General features: G+C 42.6%; 1 protein-coding gene across 1 annotated transcript; it reads right to left on the bottom strand.

Moving 5' to 3' along the window:
* Positions 1-9793: 9793 nt before the first annotated feature.
* On the bottom strand, positions 9794-10147 carry LOC119733719 (extensin-like). The gene has a single exon (XM_038207102.1). The coding sequence runs from the start codon at positions 10145-10147 to the stop codon at positions 9794-9796; it is 354 nt and encodes a 117-aa protein (XP_038063030.1).
* Positions 10148-22706: the final 12559 nt, after the last annotated feature.

Below are 22706 nucleotides of genomic sequence, written 5' to 3'. Positions count from 1 at the left end.
TTGTATACATTTGTTCAGACTGTGTGCATGTCTATGCTGGGAATTGATCAGTTGCAGTTCTGGTAGCGTTGCGGCAAGTTAGAAATCCCGTCTGTCTGTCCCCTTTCCTTGCGTTTGGCCGGATTTGGCGGACAGGAGCCCAGTAGGATCCCGCTACAATATACATGTAAACATTTTTCGGTGCTAATCAATGTTCCAATAAATAAATAGCTGAAATGTTCTTTAACAAAAGACTAATGTTAAGGCTTTTCTCCAGACCAAGATGGCCAGGGCTGTTTTGATCAGATGGCAAATAAATGTACAATGGTTGGTTTCTGAACTTATTAAACCAGACTCTAACTGCTGACGGTGCTTTGATTTATAATTGTATTTAAAGCCTTTATTCCCAAAAGGTGGTTTTTCTTACAAATAGAAGGTTCTTTAAGTGACGTACCTGGTTCACCACAGCAGATCCAGAGGGTTTGAGGGCATAGCACCATTTTTTTTAACGTGTTAGTTTGCTTTGTTTGAAGGGGCATGTCTTGTCTGCTTTCCTGTTTTTCCTGCTGGTTACATGTACCGGTATTTATTTACTCTAAAGACACCTCCATTTTTGGCACCCCCCTCACTTTCATTAATGATGAGCTGGTTCCACCACTGCATTATAATCCTTCAAAATAATTGCATTGGTGTATGCTGTCAAATAATAAGTTTGACCCTGAAATTGAATCCAAATTGGCTCAGTCCTTCTCTGATTAAAAAAATACCCATTTCAGTCAAAATGACAAAGAAACATGTCTTTTTTTACTCCAAAGGGGTCCTTTATGACTCCAGAAAGGGTATATTTGTGACCCAGAAAAGGACTGAGCAGACTGAGTCTGACCCAGGAGTTTCTAGAGTGTAGGATGTGACAAGCTATAGTGCTGTAGTTTTGAAATTTGAAGTGCCGACGCAAGCCCTTAAACCGGAAAATGTCGGTTTTTAGCATACATACATGTACATAACATTGGCAAACTTTGATGAAGTGTAAAAAAAACTGCAGCAGATTTTCTGGATAACTTCTGACATAGTATTTGTGATGTATTGAACCCCACATATGTGCATTAATTAATAGAAGACCCAGTGTTGCTGGAACGAAACTCATTTTACAACCGGTTTTTGAGTTTCAGCTAATGGCCTAGACTCATGTCAAAGCATTGTTTTTAAATGTGATTAGGACCCTAGGCCAGGAGTGTTGTGATGTGAATGCATTTCAATTTAATCAGAGCCTTGACCTAGCCTAGCCATAGGTCAGGCTTACGTAAAATTGGCGGTGAAACTCTTGGATGTAGGCTTTTTATCAACTTCTTAAGAAACCTATAGAATAGAAATCCATGTCTATTTGACACTGAATCAATACGTCCTTCAAAGAAAGATGCAAACAACTTTAAATAGTAGGGTTTGGCCCTGCTGAACTTGCCATGAGTTGTTCCTTAAATGTAAATATTTTTATTTTTATTTTCAGATTTTAACTGAGGAGGAATCAAGAGTGTTTGTTACTTACCCTGGTTGGCCGCCACAATTTGATGAGTGGATTTCTAGAGGAAGACTTGTTACAGTGACCCCTAATAACCCATTGACTTCATCCTCGCTAAACGAACGAAAACAGCTTTTCATAAGTAAACTGATGTGTGACATTAAAAAGTCTCTCAAAGGAGGTAGGAAAGAATCACCGAGGGTAACAATAAGAAGGGATGTCGAACAAGATGTGTTGTTTAATACATTCAACGTTGAACAGTGTGAAGCTACAATGCAGCAAGTAGTCACGGCAGTTCCACATGCATAGCGCGTACACACAAAAAGGTTCTGTAATGCGTTAGTGCTGTATTTGTGAACTCCAATGATGCCGGTGACGTCAAACAACATGGCGCCGTCCACATGCAAAAAAAACATCGATGTTTCGTCCCAAATAATGTCAAAATTAGACACTTTAGAAATATGTTTTATTATAAATGACAGGCAATGACGGGATATGATGTTTTCTTTAGGAAATAAATGAGAAAGGGGTATAATTGATATGCTAAGGTGTGTTTTAGGGGATTTTTCGCCAACATTTTTGCAATGCGGGATGAATTTAATCGCGTTTGAAGACTTTTAAAAGCCTTCAATAAAAGCGAAACGCAGTTTTTCAGAAGAAATCTTTATGTTGATACCATTATTCAGTTTTTCTTGGTCGGGTCGACATTTTAAAATAAAATATAGACGTTGAAAGTCAGACTACAATTACAAAGCTTCGCTGAGAATTCGGGCTGCTGCATCGCTGGTTTACGATCTAGTATCCCACTAATACATGCAAACTGGCGCGCGGGTACCAACTGGCCTAGCGCCGCGTGTGTTGTGTACACAAAAGCGCCGTACAACGTGTACACATGTACATGTACATTGTACATGTGTACGTACGTAAAACCATCGCATTCGGGACGATCGCAAGACATTGAAAAAAAAATGCATAAAATGCAAAACAGATTACATAGAAATATAGAACCATCTATATCTGTCTTTAGATGAAAACACTCACTGTGGACAAAATAAACACACAATCCGAAATTCACAAATGTTTAGTGTACAGTGAGTGAGTGTTGTACAGCTTATTAAAGCAGCACAATCCAAAACCAAACATGAATTTGCCATCAGTATAGCTAGACACTCTATCCTCTTAATTTTCTGGGGGAAGTTGCTGACAATTAATTGGATCTATAGCTTAAACAAAACAATAACAAATAGGTTTTTGTTTGGCAATAAACGCATTCTTTATTTCACAACCAATCCATATCATTTTTTTTTAAAAGTTTCATTTACTGAAGTTAAACTTCACAACAGCCATATTTTACAAGTAAATAAAGTGCACATGTAATGCAGGCATGAACTCAACTAGTGAAATCAGGTTTGGTAAGTTATAAAACTATGAAAAGTCTGAAAAATTAAGTAGGGTAGTTGCAGTTGATTCAAGAAAGTGATTCAAAAATTCAACTTTATGAAAGGGCAAATGGATTTAAGCATACCCTCACACCTGAAGACAGTAAAGGTTTTTTATATTTATTTATTATTAATATTTTGTTGGAGAAAGGAGCTTGCACTGCAGTTCAACTGCACTATTTCATAAGTGGTGGTCATGGCAATTTCAGGTTTCAAATTTTCGCTTAATTAAAATTTCACATACGTACGTGTACTCGTACCTGGACGACCTGCACCCGCAGATTTACAAAGCACTACATCGCTTCACAATTTGTTGCAAACACAGTCCACTGTGAAGTTCTTTTCCAGTGTGAATGCATCATACATCGTCAATTTTGTTAAATATTTTAGAAAAGTTTTCACAAGTACAATCGACGACTCTTTGTTGACTTTTCGACGACTATTTACTGTTCTTTGAATAAATACATAACATGAAAATACATGAACATGTACATGTAGTCACCTTTTGTCCTTTGAATACACTACGACGTGTCGCACTTACAGCATATTTTGTGAAATGAATCACAGGATGCGTCATCCTAGGGATACAACGATGCATCGTAGGTTACAATAAGTTTCATGAAATCAGGTACAGATTGTCATCGTCACTACGAACGACACTCTCGCACCCGTGTGTGTGCTGTACGCGCGCGTGTTTACAGAACCGGGATATTTTGGGTTTTACGAACTGATATCCGCCACAGTGCGGCACTTTTAGAGCGCACCCTGTACATTTTTGTTTTCACGAACTGGCAGCCAAGCATGATGCGGCAATATCCGTGTACTTGTGCGATTATACATGTACACATTTTTCATTAAAAAGCGATTTAATTGGTAAAATTAAGATCAGTGTCAGTTCGTGAAACCGAAAATGCATTGGTGCGCTCTAAAAGTGTTGCACTGTGGGGGATGTCAGTTTGTGAAACCCAAAATATCCCGAATCTGTAAATACTCATGTGTGCGCAAGTGTCAGTTTGTGGTGACATTGACAAGATATATACCATCTGAAATGGCAATAAGGACAAAACAGAAACTGTCCTGTTATCTCCTAAATTCCCAAACTATCTCAATTCTCTCAACCCCCCCCCCCCCCGGCAGTAAGATATTCATTATGAAATGTTTACGTCAACTATGTTATTCAAGCATCTGGGACAGGGAGGCAGCCAACAGACTACACCTACCACTCCCAATTCAGATCACACTAAAAATACATGTACTCCACACCGTGGACTATTTAGAAAGGTTCAGAGTGGGGGTTGGGCTGTTTGAATGAACATGGTCATGCCATGGCATGGTCAGGAACTGATACGGAGTTTAATCGCAATGGGTGGGTAGTGCAGATCAGATGCGGAGGAATCCAAAGCTCGTCCATTATACCCGGCCATGCATGTCGTTGCCATCTTCAATCCAGAAATAGGAAGAAACTCAAAACCTGAAAGCACAACAAGAAAATAACAAATGGAACAAAGTCAAAGGGATACTTTGAGATGCATGGTGGCAGCAAATACACCAGTCCTTTTCTGGTGTTGACGTCAATTTGAACATGTGCACATTAGGTTAAATGTGACGTAAAGGGACAGGACAGGTAAAAGGAAGCGTCTCAAAAGTCTCTGTTGAACATTATTGACAGGTTTATTTTCAAGATTGTTGTCTGTGCCTTTGCTCGGATTTTTCTTGCATTGAATATGAGTGTTTAAAACTATAGAAGATAAGAAAGTTTCATATTTTATCTTTTTCTATAGGCACAGACATACATGTACAATGTATATGTAAACATGTACTTGTACATGATGTATGTACATGCATGTACATACATGCCATGATCAATTTCTAAGTAAAATAATATCAAGATGCTCACCGATGAAAATTGTCAAATTTTCTGAAGGTATCCTTCGTCAGGGCAGGGTACGTCATCTGCGTGTCATGGTGGAATGTCGTACACTCCGCATAAGAAGAACTGTAGGCAAACCTCCTCCACAGCGTCCGAGAGACAACCAATAGGTCTAGATGGCAAATTAAAGTACACATTCAAGTTCATGTACAGTTACGTGACGTTTGTGTTTGTACACAACAAGAACAAGAGCATGCATTACATGGGTTTCGAGTAAACTCCGTACCCAACAACTGTTACCGACTCGGTCCCTAACAGACGGGTCTGACCGTCTGAGACAGCATGGCCAACTCAGTTCCACTTCCAGGTCAACTTGGTCCCAGGTACAAATGTATAAAAGTCGGTCCAATGTCAACTAAGGGGGTAAGTCTCAAATTTGAAATTAATGGGAAAAAAAACTCTACAAAAAAAAGTACAATTATATGACTGAGTGAGGGCAAAAAAGAAATAGCCTAATGTATTGACGGCCCTGGCAATGTAACCTACATGTAGGGCCTACATGTCAAATCCTTTGTTTACGCATTTAATACATACATGTACAGTACACAGTTTCCTTGAGAAGTTTTCAAGAACAATGTCAGGCTCCTGCCTGCAAAGAATGACCTCCATTCCTCCATCATCATTCATGTTCCTGCATGATGCATGCCATTGCCAGCAAATCCTGACCACGCTGACTAAAATTTACATGAAATTCAAAAATCATAATGAAATTGGAGGATTCAGGACTGTTACTATTAGGATTAAGGAATGCATTGTGATTATTTATTACGAATACGATTTTCTGGGTAATTGCAACTAGCAAGGCACACTGGGCAGAAATATTTCTTAGATGAAAGTCTTCTACATACACGAGTCGTTGCGTCGTCCAAAAGTGCGTGCTGTGGGATAGCTCAAGGCGCCTACGCTACGACTGTTTCATGTACGACATTACTGTAATAACTTCCTGTCATGGCGCGGCGTACGTACACAAAATCCTTGTGTCGCAGGCTAAAAACAAGGAGAAACTACAAAAACTACATCTTCTGAGCAGAGTAAATACAGAGTAAATATCTGTAGGCTTACCTTTGAGATTTCCGTCTGAATCTCCGAAATCATGCCAAAACATGGCCATGAAGGTCCCCACTCGTCACGCCATGACACTGCATGTACACTTCGTACGTTGCGACTTGACGAATTCCTGTTTTATTCACCCTCAATATTGGCTAAAATCTCACGAAAGCATGTCGACCCAAACCTTTCGTTCATATCAACATGAACCTAGATAACTCATTTATTGATAAGTATGACCAAGTATGCGTCACAAAACTGCATTTTACTTTATAAATGATGTTTTCTCTAAGTGGAAATGACGGCACGAAAACGCTAAATCGTACCAGGTCACAAGTCACACGCTGCATAAAAAACACACATTATCATAATTTGTGCACGCTAGATGGCAACTGTCGACCGTACATAGCTTCATTGATGGTTTGTAAAGCCTTATTTGGTAATCTGTTGCATATTCATTTTAATAAACCAATCAATTTTTTTTATCTTTCGCGGGGTATTTAAATCCACCAACGAAACAAAGGTCTCGCTGCGCGTAAGGTTTTTTTTTACATCGCGCTATGTTGTCACGTGGTATTACCACTAACTCCCTCTCGCCAACAGAGGGCGTACTTTTTATGCGTGAAACTGCCGTGTAGTGCCAGCCACTCTACAAGATCTACAAATGAGTGCCTCTAATGTCTGAATATGAAACTCATTCTTCCGTCAAGAATGTGGAGCTAACCTTCCTGCTAGATATTATTGACCAGGCCATTTCATAGGCTACAATGGAAGCTACGTAACACATTTTTACGAAATTTGTGAACATTATGCATTGCATTTAAAACTAACACCACGGTTAACCCATCAGATCCGAGTAAAACTTGACAGATTTCTAACTCATCTTTGCCACTTAAAGAAGGGGGGACGACAGAAAGAGAAATTCAAGGAGTGGATTGCTGCTAACAACGTATGGAAGTTCAAGATTTTTCATGCAGAAAAACGTTCTCTCAGGCTGACAAATTTCAGAAATGAAGAATCTGAAAAACCCAAGGCTAGAACATTAATTCGCAAACACAAAAAACTGTTGCACAGCATATTGTCAATACATACAGGAGATACCCGCTTGATTTGCAACCTTCGTACAGCAGATCCCATAGATACAGATTCAAGGCAACCGTTTCTGAAGACTGTGCCAAAGCCTTACAATTTCTTAAATGCTGTGAACTAGTAGCTAAAAAAGGTAACTGTGAGAAATCTTGAAAACGGTAGTTTGCAAGATATAAATTTGCTTCCAAAAGGTGCATTTAGTGATTCATTTGAACAACTTAAAATAAAATTGTGTTTGTAAAAGATAAGTTTGGCATTTCTGACCAGGCCTTTCAGAATCTATCTGTTCTTTGTGGTAGCTTACCCTCTTTGTATAAATTAAAGAAGTTTGTCAAGAAGATACCCGTGGATGACATGAAAAATACTCCAGCAGAAGGTTCAATTGGCTACCAGAGAAATATTTGCCTGCTCATTCAAAAAAGAGTTGAGCAATTTGCATTGTAAAGGATTTCTTGACAGTAACGAAATACATGTTAAACTGCCAGGGGACGGTACATGGGTAGAGAAGAATATCCATATTGTGAACTTTACTATCACAATTATTGAAGAGGGAAAGTGGGCTGGAACAGCTAGCAGAAATTACCTGGTAGCATTGTTTCAAGATGCAGAGGGATATAATGCATTAGTAGCGCACTCAACCGATATTCGATCTCAGATTGAAAATTTCCAACAGTTGGTTGTTGATGGTAAAACTTACTGCAATAATTACTGTCTTGTAGGAGATTATAACTTTTTACTTTGCTGTTCTGGTTTAGACTGTGCTTCTGCCACATACTCATGTGTATACTGCAAGTGTCCCTCAATGCAGTTTTATGACACAGACACTGAATGGTCAATGTTTGATCCTGCAAAAGGCTGTAAAACTACACAAGAAATAACCAAGTGCTTTCAAATGACAAACAGTCTTTAAAATTCAATTGTTCGCACGTTCCAGTTTTTCCATCAATTCCGGTGCATAATCTAGTTCTGGATACCCTGCACATGTTTCTTCGGATAACTGATGTATTATTCAACCTAGTAATACAAGATCTCCGAAGGGTTGATGAAATTACTAAGAGCACTGACTGTATTTGACAGAAAAAAATGCAAAAGCTGTGTCAGGTTAGAGGAGTTCTTGCTAGTATCGGGATTCCTGGTTTTTCATTCTACATCGGGCAATCCTCAAATATTCTCAAGTGGCGCACTCCTACAGGCCCAGAGAAACTCCTCTTCTGCCAGAATATCTAGGTAGCTGATCTTCTCCAAGATGCAACTCATCTTTTGTGCAGTACTGAAACAATATGTGTGGGATGAAATTTACAGTCTGTGTATTTCCCTTCGCAGTAAGCATGGCACTTTCAGCCAAGCTGATGTAAAGCAGTTTCAGAATAGGTGTCAAAAGTGGTGTGGCGGGAACGACAATTGGATCTGGGGGACGCACCAACCAGGGGATAGGAAATAAAGAGGATAGGACCTCAATTAGGGGAGGGGAGGTGCAGTCACAAAGTCGTTTAAGTAGTGGTCAGGCGGCGTGGGGAGGCGCCAATTATTGCCACGATAATTATTTATTATAACAAATTACACTTGAGCGGCTAAGTATAATCTGCGGGGACATTCGTTTTTAGGAAAATATATCCTAATTTATGGGCCGATTGGACGAACAAAAGTGAATAAACAATTGGACACAAGATGTGAATGAACAACAAAACAAGGAATAAATTTATTCCGGTCCGCAACAATTAATAAGAGGGAGACAATAACAATGAACAGAATGCAGTTAACTTACTTTTGATTACTCAGTTTCTGAGTTAATTAACTCAGGTTATATACCAGAGCAATAAGCTTACCTAGTAAAATACTAGCGCTCTCCCTCAGGAGGTGCAAGTGAAATTGGCCAATCGGACCCCCAGGAGGTGTCCGATTAGGCCTATTTGCAATTAAAATCAGTCACAAAAGCAGGACAAATTATTGCCTAGAATCCTTCCTTTACTGACAGGTAAAGATAAAGTTCGTTTCTAGAAATAAATGTTCTTACCGGTTAAGATGAATTCCTGGTGAAATTATAACACTGGTACTATACTAGGCCATATGGGCTGACACAATCATGACAATCGAAAAATGATTTGATGTGTGGCACTGTCGGAAGCAACCTGGCAAGTGACCCTAAACTAGACTGTTCTTAGCAACCAACTTAAACTTCGCGCCACAGCGCAGCTATAAAAATCGCCCAAACACGCGCCATGTACACATAGGGCAATATGGACGCGCCCAAACTACAGATAAGCGGCGCCCAATAATACACCCGCCCAATAGTGCACAATTCCGCGCTGCATGCACAAGTGAAATGGCAATGCGCCCAACAAGGCGCTTCACGCGCTTGCTATTATGCGCGGCAGAAGTATACACTAAAGTACAAAAATTACAAGGCGAAAATCTTCAACGTGAGTAAACTAATTTCCGTTACACAGCCCCATTCGAGGCCTGAACGGTCCCTGTTCAATAAGGCCGAAAAAACAGTTTACTAAATTAGTTTACGAGCATAGCAATATTCGATACAACAATTATTTTACATGTATGCATGAAAATACACATTTTGTGTGTGTGTGTGAAAACTTCCAAAGACTTTCATATAACGCAGTTAAACACTTGCTATTCATAACACAACTGTCCGATTAAAATTAACTGTCCACAATTCATTGGGAGGTGAAGAAGACGTCTCTGCTCTCTACTTGGTGATCTCATAAACCTGGACCCTACAGACTTGTTTAAGATCTCCACTTCGGTAGTATTTGTTCAATGTTTCTGTCACCTTGGTTACCCTCCCTTCCAGGGCAGTTTCCAAAAAGAATTCTTGACGGTAGTGACAGCCTTCGAAGATACTGGAATTGGTGCATCGGTGTCTGCAGCGTCCTCAGCAGTACTATCGTCGCTGTCATCGGAGGACTCGGGTTGATGAGCCTGCTGGGACTTCAACAAGGCCAAAGGCTTGCCACCGAGGGTGGCTGGAGGCGCAGTGGCAGCAGTGGGCACTGGGGATGCTGTGTAGGCTGGCACGGGAGGTGCTGTGGCAGCAGCTGGCACGGGGGAGTAGGCTGGCACGGGAGGTGCTGTGGCAGCAGCTGGCATGGGGGATGCTGGGTAGGCTGGCTCGGGAGGTGCTGTGATCATAGCCCCGATGTCAAGCTCGTCAATGAAGACTCATGGACGGCGACTGTGATAATCTTAGGGCTTCTTCATTGATTGGTAGCAGATCGTTGAGGGGCATGGAGGGCTGCGTTGCCATCGCACAGGGGACAGGCTCCACCGCCATGGGTTGCTCCTTACCATGGCTCGCCCTCATCCTTGGAGAGACAGATGGAGGAACCATCCGGGGTTGGCCCAATGGCGGATCAGCACCCCAGCGCCTTATGCTACTGCTGGGTAGGTTGGGGGCTGATGGTGACGGCTCGGAGTTGTCCTCGCCAATGCTCATCAGGATGCCTCCGAGGTCGTCAAGGTGAGAGGGATGCACTCGGCGGTAGTGGTGACTGAGGTTGTCCCTCCTTTTGCTCTTAAAAGAGCAGCGGAGGCAGGAGGCTATCAAGGGTGGCCCATGGGCTGTCTGTATATGTCTGTAGAGGCTGCTCCTCTGTAAGAACACCTTGGTACATCTTCGGCACTTCAAAAGCCGGCTAGGATCGAGGTCATCTGGCGCTTGTCGGGCCATTCTAAAATGAGAAACATAAACAGAAATATGTACAATTATTACACTTATCGATACCTTACGGGTACCTTGTGGGTTCTCTTGGGGTTTCTCCTGCTTTGGGTTGGCATTTCCACCCTATGGGGCCTAATTAACCCGTCCACTTCGGCAGGGGTTTCATTTTTTTCCAGTAACCTGGATAATTTCCGTTTGTTCTACCCCATTATCAGGGTCAATAACATTGGTTATTCCTTGATCTGACTCGGAGTTACCGCACTGAGCTTCACGGGGAGGGTTGTCGGTGAACCGCTCGCCAGTGTCTTTCAATGTGCATTGGGTCCGGTTCCACGCCTTCATTGGCTCCCCTTCATACATTTTGAGACGGTCATAATGAACGACCTTTGGTCTTGCTTGTTTATTCTTCTGCAATCGATAAACAGCATCTGACAATTTGGAAAGGATCAAGTAGGGACCCTCCCAATGGCTTACGAGTTTTGGGCAAACGCCCTTCTTTTTGGCGGGATTAAATAGCCAAACAAAATCACCTTCTTGTAGGCACTTACCACCGACCCGACGGTCATATCCTTTCTTCTGTCGTCTTGCACTAGCCCCGAGGTGCTCGGACGCTCGCTCGTGGGCACATTGCATTCTGTGTCGGAGCTCCTCTACATAATCTGCCTCATCATTGGCCTCTCGTGGGGCATTTTCTGTGGTAAGGTCTATGGGTAGGGACGTTTCTCGGCCCATCATCATCATGAATGGCGTTTCTCCCGTACTCTCCTGGGGAGTAGAGCGATATGCAAAGGTTGCGTACGGCAGTTGTACGTCCCAATCTCGTTGGCGCTTTTTTGGTTCAATCATGGTGGCGACCATATTTATTAGTGTTCGGTTGAAGCGTTCGATAAATCCATCCGATTTGGGATTGTACGGGGTGGTTCTGGTTTTATGTATGCCCAATATTTTACATACACTTGAGAACACAGCCGCTTCAAAATTTCGCCCTTGGTCAGAATGTAATTCTGTCGGGACCCCTAGTCTACAAATAAACTGTGTGACCAGCGTCTTGGCAACAGTTTCAGCCGTGGTATCGACCAGTGGATAATCCTCAACCCATTTGGTGAAATAATCACCAACTACTAGTATCCATCGATTGCCAACTGCCGTTTCAGGCAAGGGGCCTACAATATCCAAGGCAACCCTCTCCATTGGATAACCCATCGGTCACATTTCCGAATATGTGAGCGGAGATCGGCCCTCATCCCATACCAAAAATAACGGGGAGTCAATCGGGCAAATGTTCTCCGAAATCCCAGGTGGCCACTTGTGGCGTCTCCGTGCAATTCAGACATAACACTTTCTCGTAGTCCTTTTGGCAACACTATTTGCCATTGCACACCGTTACCGTCACCAGCTTCCCATCTGCGAAAGAGTGTTCCATTCAAGACTCTCAATTGGTCCCAACGGTACCAGTACGTCTTTGCCACTACTGATTTCAGGGCAATGGCATCCCATTCCGGTCTACCGGTAGCTTTTTCTTTGGCTTCTATAATCCATGCCATTGATTGATCTTCTAACTGTGCCTTTCTGACAACCTCACAAGTCACACTTGGCTGTGCTCTCACAACTCGAACCTGTGACTCAGTAGCTTCAGTAGGCGTTGCAGCATCTACATCTTCCAGCGAATTGTCTGGTCCCATACCGCATTGGCGGCAGGGTAGTCTGGAGAGACTGTCAGCATTAGCATGTTTCAGACCCGGCCTGTGGATAATCGAGTAGTCATATTCGCCGATAACCTCAAGCCACCTAGCGAGTTGACCTTCCGGATTCTTGAAATTAGTCAACCAACGTAAGGAGCCGTGGTCAGTTCGGACGATAATTTTGTTTCCATACAGGTACTGCTTAAAGTTCTTTAAGAAACGCACTACTGCAAGGAGTTCTCTGCGAGTCACGCAATAATTGCGCTCTGGCTTTGATAGACTTCGGCTGGCATAAGCAATTACCCGTTCCGTCCCATCTTGAATCTGGGAAAGCACCCCACCTATACCAACCCCACTTGCGTCTGTATCAAGTATATACTGCCCCGTAGGTTGGGGGTAAGCAAGAATGGGCGCCTCTTGCAAGCGCCTCCGGAGGGTCTGAAAGGACCTCTCGCAATCTTCGTCCCATTCAAATTCTCGGGACTTTTCAGTAAGTCGGTGAAGGGGTTTCGCTATGTCAGCAAAACCTCTTATGTATCGCCAGTAGTAGGAGGCGAGACCTACAAAACTTCTCACTTCTTTAACGTTGGTAGGGGTCGGCCAATCTCTGATCGCAGCTTTTTTGTCTGGATCGGTTGCGATGCCATTCTCTGATCACGGCTGTTCCAGCGCAAAATAATGGCGCCCTCTGTCGTTCTAATCGCGCCAATCGAAAATCTCCGTAAAATGACGTCACCGACACTCTTCGTGGGTCGGGCCAAGCGAGTTTCATATCATTAATATTTATATCTGGGAATATTTGGAATGTCATTGGTAGATTAATCGGTCAAAGTTCAAAATGTTTCTTTTTCAAAAGTTTGTTATTTTCCCCTTATTTCCATATATGAATATTAGCTCATGAATATTAAATTACTGAAAACGGCGTCCGTCAAAACTGGTGTTCGACCGAGCTGATTATCGCGGTGTGCGGTCATGTGACAAATTTGTCACATTAAAAGGTGTTTTTCTCCAAACAAGAGGTTTTCCCCGATGTAAGGCCCACATCAACTTTGTTTTGGAGATACGTGCTGCATATGTGTCCGGTTTGAAGGTAAGGCCAGCGGTAGATTTGTTGATATTTAGGTGCAAAAAGTGACATATTTTCGTGTGTGCGCGGAATGCCAAACGGTCGAGTTGGTTGTAAAGCGTACATGGTACGCGCCTGTGTATCACGCATAGCCCAAGCGCATGATGGTTTAGAGACAACTCGACCGTTTGCGTGTTCATGTATTTGTACGGGCACGCGTGCGGATCTAACCCGTACCTAGGTTCGTGCATGTGTGGACGAAGATCCTCCATTGGCGTGATGCACATGTACATGACATGTCGTGTATTGTGCTACAACTTTGTTATACATGGGAAAGATTTCCATACATAAATTACATCAAAATGATCAACTAGGCCTTAATTGGAAGGTAAACAAAAATACTATTTGCACGATTCAGTATAAAATTAATAAAAACAATACGAACAGGTCATGACAACAGAGAGAGAAAAATGCCCCCCTTCCCCCCCCAAAAAATGAACATTTCATAACAATTTGATTCTGACATGAACAGGATGAAAGTAGTTAACATGTCGGACTAATCTTTTTTATTGTACATGCCACCTTTCGTGTTCGCAGAACTTATTCTGGCATGTCTGACGTTGAATTTATTTCAGGCTTTGCATATTTATTCAGTAATGCTTAGCCAAATGCCAAATCCATTTTCATGTAAACACATTAGTGCCTCAGCTTCATGGGGACATGAAAAAATTGGCAATTCTAAATTGAGGTGTTTTGTTTCTGTGTGATCCTGTACCATACAAATAGATCTCTTTTTTCTAGATCACCAACCTTCCCAAATTTTTCAGCAAATTTAGACTTGGCACAGGCCTTATTCTGCAGTGTGCACCCCCCCCCCGATAAAGTAATATAAATATTGTTAAATGGTGTCATGATACATCATGTACATGTGACATGCACCACTGCTTAGTGTTGGCGGTACATGTAGAGCTTTGAATGTATGGCTACATTTCTCCCATGCCCCACCCCCACCCCACCCCCTAATAAAAGCAATTGTACATGTGATCCTGTTTTCTGAAAAAAGCATTTTGTTATGATTTTTCAGGAAGTTTGCAGTATCATTCTCCTGACAAGAGGGTTTCTCGTATTTTCTGGAGCTCTGGTGAGCCGTTGACTCGTATTGATGAGCCGTACAGTGGAAGTGAATCTTTCCCATCCCACGTTTGTGCATGGAGGATCAGGATAACACAGACATAAGCATGTGTTGGGTGTATTTTTGGTAACTGAATGTGTGCCAAACTGTGCGATGCCATGTGCACTGCTAGATTTGAATAAACCCTGCACCGCCTTGATCCGACACATTAAGAACGTCTATTGTCTGCTTGCCAAGGAATCACTCTCGAATTTAAGCTCAGGATTCACACGTCACACATGATCACTCGCGATGGACTGGTTCTCGCTCCCATAATATCGGACATGTTTACATTTTAATGCCCATTTATGGCCATTGATTGGATGACTCCTGCATGTATGTGCAGTACAATTGTGTTTTTTGGAAAATGATATTGACATTCTGATTTCTCGTGCATGGCTTTCGCAAAACTGACTCGTACATGAACCATAAACTGTAGGCAAAATGGTCATGTCTCTACTGAAACTGCATTAATGACAACATTGTTGCCACTTTGAAGGGGCTGGATCCATGCTTACATTATCATTGTGGTTTTGTAGTACATAAGGGCAGAATTGTGACCTAGGCTTATTTGTATACACCGGTAGGAATTCCTCCAGGACTACCGCGAACGACACTCCTAAGTGCCAAAATTATGAATTGAGATAGAACTGGATATTACCTTTTACTGAAAATCAACTAATTGTTGACACTACTAAAATGCTATTATTAAATTAGATATTTTTATCGGTGCTTTTTTTTAAAGTAAGTAAATAGGCTACTAATAACAAGTTTTAAGTTGGCCTTCTTTTCCATACTTTAAAACAGATAAGACTTTTACGTGTATGTACTGTGGATTGCTTTTTTAGGTGTACTGCGACCAATGGGAGACCAATGGATTTCACTAAATTGGCCGCCAACTTAAATAATGAAATAAAGTAAAATATAAATATTACCCTGCCAGTTTTTAAATCTAATATTCAATTGGAGTCTGCCTTTGCTTGTGCCACATGCAATGATTGGCTGCAGCCTCTACTATCTCTGGGGGAATGCGGCAATCTCTATATATGCTGTGTGATGTCATGTGGCCATAGATTTCAGCAACCTTGCTGGTTACTTTTGCTTCTTGGAAGGGTTCTGGACAGAAGTGTTGTGCTGACCCGACTCGAAACTGTAATTGACTCAACCAAAAACCAACTTTGTGTTTGGTCGGGTCGGTTTGTCCGTCATTTCAGTTGGGTTGGTCAGTTTTGTGTTTGAAAATTTGCGGATCAGGTTGGATCGGGTTAATTCAAAACCCGAAATAAACGGGGAAAAAAGATGGAAACAGTTTGGAAATTAACACAGCGCAGGATTTGTATTATATCTATAATGTTTCGCATCGGTTTGGCCTATAGTGGACCCGACCCGAAGCAAAACTCTACTGGACAGGGGAGGTTTTCGAAGTTTTCGAGGTTTGGATGAAGCTAATCTGGGACACTTGTGGACATATGCAGGACTGCATTTGCTCGAGTTTTCCTATAGCCCGAACAGTCCTGAATCCTGGAATTTTAATACGATTCCCCCCCCCCCCCAACCAGGGAGTTAGGGTTAATGAAAACTGTTTGAAGTGATAAGTGTTGCACCCGTAGTGGTTTAAGTTTATGAATATTGCTGTGCAAATAAGGGCAGGATATTGTTTCTTTTATGACATTTTAAACAATTTTAAGAAAACTTGGAGCATTACATTTGTTCATACATGTATAATCATAAGGCCGTCTGACCTACAGGAGTCTGATGTAGAAAGCTCATCCTGCCTAATATTATTGGTGTTCGTACGAAATTATTTGTATTCTTAACATGCATGATCTGGCCGGAGTTCTGCTGAATATTTCCCCCACAAACCACCGGCCTGTGACTCTCAGCGCACGGTTTCGCTGCGCTGCAGTTCAGCGGGCAGGGCAGTGCGACAACGCCGTGTTAACGCCGCGCGTGCGCCGGTGGTGTGTGCATGAGTTCACGCCCTACAGCTATTGTGCCGTGTGATGTGCGTGCATATCGCGCGATGTTCGTGAAAAGTGGCTGTATTTTAACGGTTCTAGAAAACAATCTACCGCTGGCCTTCGAATGAAACTTCATGAGTCATTTAAGATGGTCCTTATTTACAAGAAGTGACCATGGAATATTTGGGGAAAACTTGGTATCAATAATAAAACGGGATTTTCTCCGGGGCTTTTTAACAACTTCCAAAACAAACAGCGACAGAAAACCTTACGCACGAAGCGTAATCAAACCTGTTTTTTACAGGTATTTTGAACTTTATGGGCCAGCTCAATCTCCCGATGTGTGAAAACTCACGTTATCTGTCAGAATTATAGTATGGCACCATAAGACATTGTGTGAGTCATGATTTAGGGGCAAGTTTGGGGCATGTTAATTCATGTTTGGTTTTCGTGAAAATTTAGGACGCCATCTTGGATTTCCAAAATTGCATGACGTCATCACTTTGATACACTGGAGTAAACAAACGCTGTGCGGACAAAATTGCTCAAGTTAATTACGTTATGTCTATGGGATTGAAACGGCCGTGTTGATACCAGGTGGCCGAGATACTTTACACACCTCTTAAACATGTGACATTTGGCAGGTTTCAACTTAAGGTTTGCACATCGCAATCTGTGGAAAACTTCCCTCAGTCGGGTCAGTTCTTCTTCAACCGTTTTCCTAAAGACGATAACATCGTCCAAGTTCACTAATAGTGTCTGACACTAAAGGCCGGCGACCACTCGCTCCATGAGTCTTTCAAAAGTGGCGGGGGCATTACATAAGCCGGAAGGCATAACCTTCCAACTATACAACCCCCCTCACACAACAAACGCAGATTTTTGCTTAGCTTCGTCGTCTAATTCAACTTGCCAGTACCCAGAAGAAAGGTCTAAGGTTGTGAACCACTTTGCCCCGGATAAGGCATCAAGGGTGTCATCAATTCTAGGAACTGGGTACGCATCCTTGATGGTTACAGAGTTGAGACCCCGGTAGTCAATACAAAACCGTTTGGAACCATCTTTCTTTGCCACAAGAACAACGTTAGATTCCCAAGGACTGTCCGACTTTTCAATTATTTCCCGGTCAAGAAGGTCACTGACCTGCTTTGAGATTTCTTCCTGGTTACATGGTGGCTGTCTACGCAGCCTCTGTTTTATCGGTCGGGTGTTCCCCGTGTCTATTTGATGTTTCACTAGCCCAGTGCGGCCAATATCATTGTCTCCTTTGGAGAAAATGTCTTGAAACTCACACAGTACCTTCTCAACTTCACCATGATAATGCGGTGATAGATAACAAACTGTCCGTTCAAGGAGGTCTTGGAGGTGCGACGGAACCTCCCCTTCATCTTCTGATGACACCTCCTGGAGGTGGCCTTCTTCTACGTCACATTCATCTACTTCTGTAAGCATACCAGCTGTCGTACCACAGCGGAGCACACACTTACTTGTCCCGGGATTAAACACCCTCAAACCCACTACATCTTGTCTGGCACGGACAAGTGTTATAGCGAGCACTAATCCTCGTTCTGATAATTCGCCTCCAGTGTCCGCTGGCTCAATCATGCCCAGCGCTACTTCTTTTTCGTTTGTCTTTACGCAGCCTGGCACTATTACTTCGTGTCCAACTGGTACCGATGTATTTTCCTCAACTACTACTCGGAAACAGAATGAGGAACCATCTTGGTCCATACATTTTATTTTCTCTCCATCAACACTAAGTACAAGTGAACGGAGGTTTAACTCTGCTTTGGCTGGCAACAGGAAATCCATGCCCACTATTGCAGGGACAGGTAGGTCGGCAAATATTGCACACACCGGTACAATAGTTCGACCAATTTGTATCTCCAGTTCCGCCTTGCCTAGTATGTTACCCATAAGACTTCCATTTGCCTGTCGAACATTGATTTCGTTTTTCTCAAGTATCGGACGCTTGTCCTTCAGGATTTGATAATACACGGAACCCGAAATAAGTGTGTCTGTTGAACCCGTGTCAACCAAAAATTGAACATCAATCGTTTGTACTGAGCCTTTTACATAAAGGCCTTGTTTTGATACACAATCCTGCATCATGCGCTCTTTAACATATTTCGATGCTGGCTGAACTATCTCAGCATGGGGAAATTCCCCCTTTGACCCTCGGTTTTGTTTTGCGGTCTTCCCTCGGGGCCCAGGGTCGGCCGGCGTTCGTTTCCCGCCTGCTTTCTTGAGGGACACTCTTTGGCAAAGTGACCTTTTCCCCCGCATCTGTAGCATATCAGCATCTCTACCTGCTGATTCCCCTTATTGTTCATCTCCCTTGTGGAAATCCCTGTCGCCCCCTTGTTAGAGTCGTGAAAATCCCTGAGTTGTGCCGCCACAACTCCTTTAATCTGGTTAGAAAGTTGATCTTCGTTCTTCTCACTCGCCCGGCAATGCTTAAATTTCTTTGTGTCTTCTCGAAGTGACTCCATCCTCTCGAAGTTTTCTGTGGCCAGGGCGGCTCTAATTGCTTCATCGAGGGTTCGCGGTCTAAAAATTCCCTCTCTAATCGACTGACGCGCAATGGCATCAGTAAAATGGGCTAGCGCTAGACGATCTCTGCCCTCTTCATCAAACTCTGGATAGGCAAGAACTACAAGTTCTCTAATCGCCTGACCGAGATCACGCAGGGACTCGTCCATCGCCTGCCTTCGTGACCTAAGCTCCATTAGGTAATTCTCGGCCATCTGACCCGGCCCAAACTGGACCTCGAGCAATTCTAGCAACTCCCTGCATGCGAGTGCCGGTTGCCCCTCATCCTTATTCCGATTTCCAAGCACCTTTAGTGCTATGCCTTTTAAACTCGCGGCCAAAAACACGGCCGCCTGATTATCGTTCCAACCATTAGCTATCCTACAAGCCTCAAAATGGCGACGATAAATCCCTCCATGGAAACTTACCCTCGAACCGGTCGGGTGTAATATTGGGACGTCCTCTGATCGGCCCGTTTGAACCCATAATGACCGGTTCATTAAAACCCTTGTCCACCCCTTACCAAAGCAATGGGCCTCCTCCCATTTGTGTGGACTCGTCAAGAGTGGCGTTCTCTGACCACAGAGGACTGGGCCCTTGAGTCCTCTGCTTTGCACACCCCGGAAGCGTCTTTCCGTGGTGCACCAACTGTTCACGTCCGGTACCCTCTGGTCTGGGAACAACAGGAGCCGACGTGTCATAAGACAACACGTTGCCCGGCGTCTGATGGGTGCCGGTACCTGCCCCACCAACACGCCCAAATAATATCTCCGGATCTTCTTCATCCGGTTGTATAAACGTACCGAGCGGGGTTTCTATATCTTCCGCTCGGGACTTGCCAGCTTGCTGCCGTCTCCTTGATAACTCATCAAGGGAGCGTTGCATTTCGGTTTCTTGCAGTTTTATCTGCTGCATAAGATTGCTCAATTCCACATCAGCCTTATCGGGCTCACCTGTAACTTCGGTGGCCACATCTTGTTGTGCCTCACCTTCCAAAGGAGGGGATAGCAACACTATTCCATTACTTAGCTTTTTAGCCATAGCTTACTCGTACTTGCTGTAACCACAGCGACAATAGCACCTCCAGCGGAGGTGCAGTTGCGAACTCAACAAAGAAATTATTTACACCAATTAAAATGATTGTTTTGCACAGATTTTATTTACGATACACGCCACGCAATGCGAATCACACGCTAACAAATAGCGCCTCCAGCTAGTGTACACAATAGCGGAGGTGCAATTTGGAGGTGTTAATCTTCGCAAACTCACACACACACAAGGAGGTGAAAATGTTACAAATCACTTTTATTTTCGTCCGATTTTTATGCCCATAAATATCCCACTTCTGACACCATTTGTGGCGGGAACGACAATTGGATCTGGGAGACGCACCAACCGGGGGATAGGAAATAAAGAGGATAGGACCTCAATTAGAGGAGGGGAGGTGCAGTCACAAAGTCGTTTAAGTAGTGGTCAGGCGGCGCGGGGAGGCGCCAATAATTGCCACGATAATTATTTATTATAACAAATTACAATTGAGCGGCTAAGTATAATCTGCGGGGACATTCGTTTTTAGGAAAATATATCCTAATTTATGGGCCGATTGGACGGACAAAAGTGAATAAACAATTGGACACAAGATGTGAATGAACAACAAAACAAGGAATAAATTTATTCCGGTCCGCAACAATTAATAAGAGGGAGACAATAACAATTAACAGAATGCAGTAAACTTACTTTTGATTACTCAGTTTCTGAGTTAATTAACTCAGGTTATATACCAAAGCAATAAGCTAACTAGTAAAATACTAGCGATCTCCCTCAGGAGGTGCAAGTGAAATTGGCCAATCGGACCTCCAGGAGGTGTCCGATTAGGCCTATTTGCAATTAAAATCAGCCACAAAAGCAGGACAAATTATTGCCTAGAATCCTTCATTTACTGACAGGTAAAGATAAAGTTCGTTTCTAGAAATAAATGTTCTTACCGATTAAGATGAATTGCTGGTGATAGACTAAAATTATAATACTGGTACTATACTAGGCCATATGGGCTAACACAATCATGACAATCGAAAAATGATTTGATGTGTGGCACTGTCGGCAGCAACTTGGCAAGTGACCCTAAACTAGACTGTACTTAGCAGCCAACTTAAACTTCGCGCCACAGCGCAGCTATAAAAAATCGCCCAAACATGCGCCATGTACACCTAAAGAAAAATGGACGCGCCCAAACCACAGATAAGCGGCGCCCAATAATACACGCGCCCAATAGCGCACAATTCCGTGCTGCATGCACAAGTGAAATGGCAATGCGCCCAACAAGGCGCTTCACGCGCTTGCTATTACGCGCGGCAGAAGTATACACTTAATTACAAACATTACAAGGCGAAAATCTTCAACGTGAGTAAACTAATTTCCGTTACAGTGGTTACAGTCCTTTTTTAAACAATTACCATACTACTCACGTGACACCCCACAGTCATGTGTTGGTCACGCATGTTCCAGAGTTGTTGCTATAATACGGTTCCATTCATACTTCACCCTGCAAGGGCTAGAAAAACTAAACGACATACCGACAAAAATGTACTTCAGGTCCACAAACCACCTCAAAGTAAGATGCGTAGTTGCAAATTCTTACTTAAAGGGCCAGGAATGAGAGCATGCCAGTTTGAAGTGATGAAAATATGCTCAATGATTGTGTAAGCATTTGTGAGCTACCAATATTTCAATGGGAGTACCAGGAGTTGTAACTCGAGTTCAAGTTGGTTATTAATTTACTTAATTTATAAATTAATGCAAGAATGAATGTTGCTGAGTTTGCTCACTCTTGTGTGACCTTTCAACTGCTGAGCTCCCTGTATTTTATGGGTGTTGCGGGTAGGACAGTTTTCCAGTTCGTTCCATGACGTCATAGTCGTAGAATTTTCTTGGTCAACAGAGGGCGCTCTCAGCGCGCCAGCATTGTCACATTTTTTGTTACGTTTGTAGAAATCCGTCAAAAGGTTCCTTTGATTTTGCATCATTACTCGATACGCCCGATGTTATTGAACCGCATTTGCATTCGCATTAGAACAGCATCAACAAACTTCTTGAGTGTACAACCCCGTCACAAATTTTGCTATTGGTACAATACATGGAAAACAGTTCTTAAATCGTCATCACAGGAGTCCTTTTTTGTCGTCATCCGTCAAAATGGGAGTTAACTCGAGTTCAAGATGGATATTTATTCATTCCATTTTTAAATGAATGCAAAAATGAATTTAGCTGAATTTGCTTACTATTGTGTGAGCTTTCAAATTGTGAGCTCCCATTATGGGAGATGTAACTCGAGTTCAAGATCGATATTTAATTATTCCGTTTTTAAATGAATACAAGAATGAATTTTGCTGAATTTGCTCACTATTGTTTAAGCTTTAATTCAAATAATGAGCTCCCTTTATTTCTATGGGAGTTGTAACTCGACTTAAAGATGGTTATTAATTCATTTTTAAATATGAATGCAAGAATGAATTTTTCTGAATTTGCTCACTCTTGTGTGAGCTTCCGTATTGTGAGCTCCTTTTATTTCTTTGAGAGTTGTAGGTAACCTTTTTGAAGGATTTGTTGTTGAAAATACAA

The sequence above is a fragment of the Patiria miniata genome, unplaced genomic scaffold, assembly GCF_015706575.1.
Source record: "Patiria miniata isolate m_02_andy unplaced genomic scaffold, ASM1570657v1 HiC_scaffold_26, whole genome shotgun sequence".
NCBI classification, from domain to species: Eukaryota; Metazoa; Echinodermata; class Asteroidea; order Valvatida; family Asterinidae; genus Patiria; species Patiria miniata.
This window is presented reverse-complemented; position numbering and strand designations above follow the sequence as displayed.